Below are 4,014 nucleotides of genomic sequence, written 5' to 3' on the forward strand. Positions count from 1 at the left end.
TGTGTGTGTGTGCACGCGCGCGTGCGTGTTGTTGCGTGTGTGTGCGCACGCGTGTGTGTTGGTGCATGTGTATGTGTTGCTGCGTGTGTGCTCCTGCCCTCGCACTGATGCTGCGTGTGTGCGCTATTGCCCCCCACACACATACCACATGAGGGGCAAAAGAGTCTTTTCAGGTGTCATTTAGTCTCAAAATGGACGAAAATGTCATATAGGGAATAACATTTAAAACTTGTGTCAAATAGGGAAGAAAAACTTTTTCAGTGTCAAATAAGAAAGCAGATTTTAAGATAGTGTCAAATAAGAAATTTTCTCATCTTTCTAGGGGAGTTGTACTAACCAAAACAATCTCACCCTGTCGCAACTGGCACGGACTTAGAAGTGTAGTTGTATACTCATCACGAGACAATTAAACACATATTCTTCCAATGTAAGATTGCGTGTTCTACATGATCAGTCATCCATATATCGTTCAATATGTATCCATCGACGAGTGTTGCTAATATATATGGTCACTGGCTTGACGATATACCAAATAGGTTTTGCACGCTAATAAGGGTGGAAGCATCTGCCTTATTATGGCCGCTTTAGCTACATAGAAATGACATTGTTTTCAATCATAAACCCCTTCTTATTTGCAGGTTATTTTCCGTTGTACGCACTGGCTTCGCATGTGGGTTATATTGCACGAAACGGAGTACCAACCGTTGTTTAAGGTGTGTGTATGCGGTTGGAGCGAGTGGCCAGAGAGGTTTTTACTAAATATGAGCGGCAACATAATCTCTGAATCGGTCCAACCCCTACTTCGACATAGGCATAGTTTCGGTCTCATAGGACTTTACTATTGCCAATATGTTGTTTTATTTATTTATTTTTGTCAAATTTGTTCCTGTTGGCCGGGTCTTGCTCAATATGATTGTATCCACTTGATGCTATATTTGAAGCTAATAAAAGCACCTTTTATCGAAAAACATGTTGGCAAGTGTTAAAAAAAATCATTTTGTTACACTTGTACATTCATGGTTCATGCCAAAGCCTACCGTTTGTGGAGCATATATAGCACTGAGTTGCCCAAGCAACTGTGGCCATGTTCACCGTTGTACCCCAATTTCCGTTCGGTGATTTTGGGAACACCTAAACATCTATTACCTTGTTTCCTATTCCAAAATGTACAAAGCTGCTTATAAATTACTTTTTTTGAAAGGGCTGCTTATAAATTACTACTAAAGAAGTAAAGAGAGAGAGAGAGAGAGAGTAAAGTGGACGGTTAGTATAAAAAGGAGTAAAATGCAAAGAAGCACCACTTTCACGTCATAACTGTCGGAAAACCACCACTTTGCATGGCACCGAAAAAATGACAGTGGCAAAAAACACTGAACGAAAAAATAAGTGCGTTTTGACGTGGCCTTCTTTTTTTCGCTCGGGGCAAAGCTGCCGTGCTGGGCTGGGCGCATGCGATCGTTTGCTGGGCTGGGCTGAGCGCATTCGATTGTTTGCAAGGCTGGGCTGCTGGGTCGGGCTCTGCTCATTCGATTCTTCTAAAAAAACGCAGCGGTGGTTCGATCGATTGATTGTGCCTATTCGATTTCTTCACAAAACCCCAGTCTCCACACACACTGCATTCATTCACATTCACCCTCCTTGCATAGATAACCACCACTCTCCATCGCTCCTCTCGATCCAACTTCCTCCTTCCCACCCAAACCAAAGAAAACCTTCATTGCGCCATGGCATATTGCATCGGATAAGACAAGGCACTGCAGGAGATCTTCGATGGCGATAGCACCAAGCTCTCCTACGCGCGCGAGGTGAGCACCTGGTACACCAGCGTTGCTATCCTAAAACATCATGCGCGCGCAGTGAGGGCGGCCACAGACCATGAGGAGTACACCCGATTGCTAGACCTCCACCGCCCATTGATCGAGAACCTGGTCGGGGCGATGGGGGAGGCCAGGGATTCCCTGGATCCATACCAAAGGGCAGGCTGGTACATGTACCAGAACCGCGACCAACTCCGCATGGACTACGCGCTCGATAGGGTGGTGCCAGTGCTGCCCCTGCTCCTCTGATGGAGATGGAGTCTCCGCAGGTGGAGCAGCAGGTGCAGGTTGAGACACCCCAGATGGAGCAGCAGATGCAGGTGGAGACACGCACAAGCAGCATGAGGAAGAAGAAGCTGCTCCGCATCGTGGGGCCAGTTTGTCGACCCTCGCCGATGGATCCGGAGCTGCCACCGCCGCCATGCCAGCGCGAGAGAGAAGAGGGATAGAGGGAGAGGGATGGGGGTGAGCGATGGGAGTGAGGGCCGGCCCAATTGCTTCGGACACAAGAGTTAATGGGCGTTAGCGGCGGGCCGTCCACCGCTGTTGGCTTGCTCGCGATCGGCCACGTCAAAACACGCTTAGAAAACGGATCAGTGTTTTTTGCCACTGCCATTTTTTTGGTGTGGTGCAAAGTGTCAAGTTTTGTAAAGTGATGGTCTTTCGAGAGCCATGACGCGCGAAAGTGGTGGTTCTATGCATTTTATGATAAAAGGTTGTCACAAGTTTAATCTCATACATCAACTTCAAAATCTCCGAGTCTGATACATGGCCTTGCTATTACCATACAGCACTCTTCATTGTGTTTAAATTGAACTCATTGCATTAACTTCTCGCTAGCTTTGCCCCTGATCTATAGTCCATATGCTTATCATCAAAGGCCGGTAAAACCCTTGTAATAAGATTACCGAGAAAATGAAAGGGGAGGGCGGCCCAGCTCAGGACGCTACTATGCTCCTCCTCCTCCTTTGGCGCTGCTGCATCCTCCTTATTGCCTGGTCCAGTGGCCGTGGGGCATGTGAACGGTAACTCAAGCAGGTTCGTGAAATGTATGAAACCTTGGCCTTCGTTTGCCTGGCACTTCTTTCCGCACAGGAAGCTCCCGTCAAGTGGGTGCAAAATCTGAAAGCTCTCGGGGCAAAATGCACACGCGGTCTTCAAGTGACTTTTGCGCGACGATTTCTCTGTGGACAGAGAAGAAAAGAAAGAAAAAACACAAGTTAGGACTAGGCGTCACCGTGGTAAATCTGAAGGGAAACCATATGCAAGTGTACTAGAAAAGGTCATGCATATCATGGATGTTTTGTCGTGGCGGTTGAGGTGTGGTCGCTGCTTACCGATAATGGCGCATGTTTCGACGGCCGGCGCGCCGGAGTGGTGGTGGCTGTAGCGCAGCTCGGCGAAGAAGGTCTTGTCCGCGTCGTTGGCCTGATTGCGCCTCCGTTTGCTGCTGGCGATCTTCTTCCTGCGAGCGACGAAGCTGACGTGGACCCAGATGTGGCTTTGGAAGCCCACGTACGCGGCCATGAGAGGCTTTACGGGGACGAACTCCGAGCCCGGGTTGCTGGCGTTGTAGTGGCGGAGGGCGTGGTGGACATGGCAGATGATGGACGCGTCGCGCTCCCTGCAATGCAAATCCATCCAGACATCACCATTAGCATGCAATATGTTAGTGGACTCGAAAAAGACGGATACATGCATACATGAGCTGATTATAAGCGAGCAAGGACAACGTACTCTTCAGTGCGCTGGCGGCAAGGAGTCGCCGTCGTCCCGTGGTGCGGCAGGTCGTGCACGAAAGCGGGCGGCGCGCCGTCCTTCTTCGGCTTCATCATCCGCACCATCGACAACAGTGCAGACCCCATTGGTGATGATCCAAAGATCGAGAGCGTGCAATCCTAGCTAGGTAGCCCCTGCCTCTCTTCTGTAACGCTACCGATCGTCTACGTTAGTCCTTGATCGTGTACCGTGGCCGTGGGTAGCTGCATGTATATATAGATGGAAGCAGGGGAGACGTACGTGCGGCCCGATTCTGACATGTACCGCTCAACAGCCAAGCCTCGGTCCGACTCGGAACTGAAAATGAAACCCAAGCCCGACTCGATCGATCCACCGACCGTCCTCAACCCGCTCCAACCCGGACCCCCAGCCCGCCGCGTCTATATACACACACAGACACACGCCTCCACGCCACTCA

The 4,014-nt window shown here is 49.8% G+C and overlaps 1 protein-coding gene across 1 annotated transcript; it reads right to left on the reverse strand.

Moving 5' to 3' along the window:
* Window positions 1–2,543: 2,543 nt before the first annotated feature.
* Window positions 2,544–3,764, reverse strand: LOC123107351 (uncharacterized). The gene is made up of 3 exons (XM_044529340.1): window positions 3,555–3,764; window positions 3,155–3,441; window positions 2,544–3,001 (listed from the first exon to the last, which is right to left on the reverse strand). The coding sequence occupies exons 1-3, from the start codon at window positions 3,680–3,682 to the stop codon at window positions 2,643–2,645; spliced, it is 774 nt and encodes a 257-aa protein (XP_044385275.1). The 5' UTR covers window positions 3,683–3,764; the 3' UTR covers window positions 2,544–2,642.
* Between the last annotated feature and the right edge of the window lie 250 nt (window positions 3,765–4,014).

The sequence above is a fragment of the Triticum aestivum genome, chromosome 5A, assembly GCF_018294505.1.
Source record: "Triticum aestivum cultivar Chinese Spring chromosome 5A, IWGSC CS RefSeq v2.1, whole genome shotgun sequence".
NCBI lineage: Eukaryota > Viridiplantae > Streptophyta > Magnoliopsida > Poales > Poaceae > Triticum > Triticum aestivum.

Coding starts and splice junctions, on each gene's coding strand:
- LOC123107351 (XM_044529340.1), bottom strand. CDS start 3,682: ATGGGGTCTGCACTGTTGTCGATGGTGCGGATGATGAAGCCGAAGAAG. Junction 3,442..3,554: donor TGCCGCCAGCGCACTGAAGA/GTACGTTGTCCT, acceptor TTTGCATTGCAG/GGAGCGCGACGCGTCCATCA. Junction 3,002..3,154: donor CGAAACATGCGCCATTATCG/GTAAGCAGCGAC, acceptor CTCTGTCCACAG/AGAAATCGTCGCGCAAAAGT.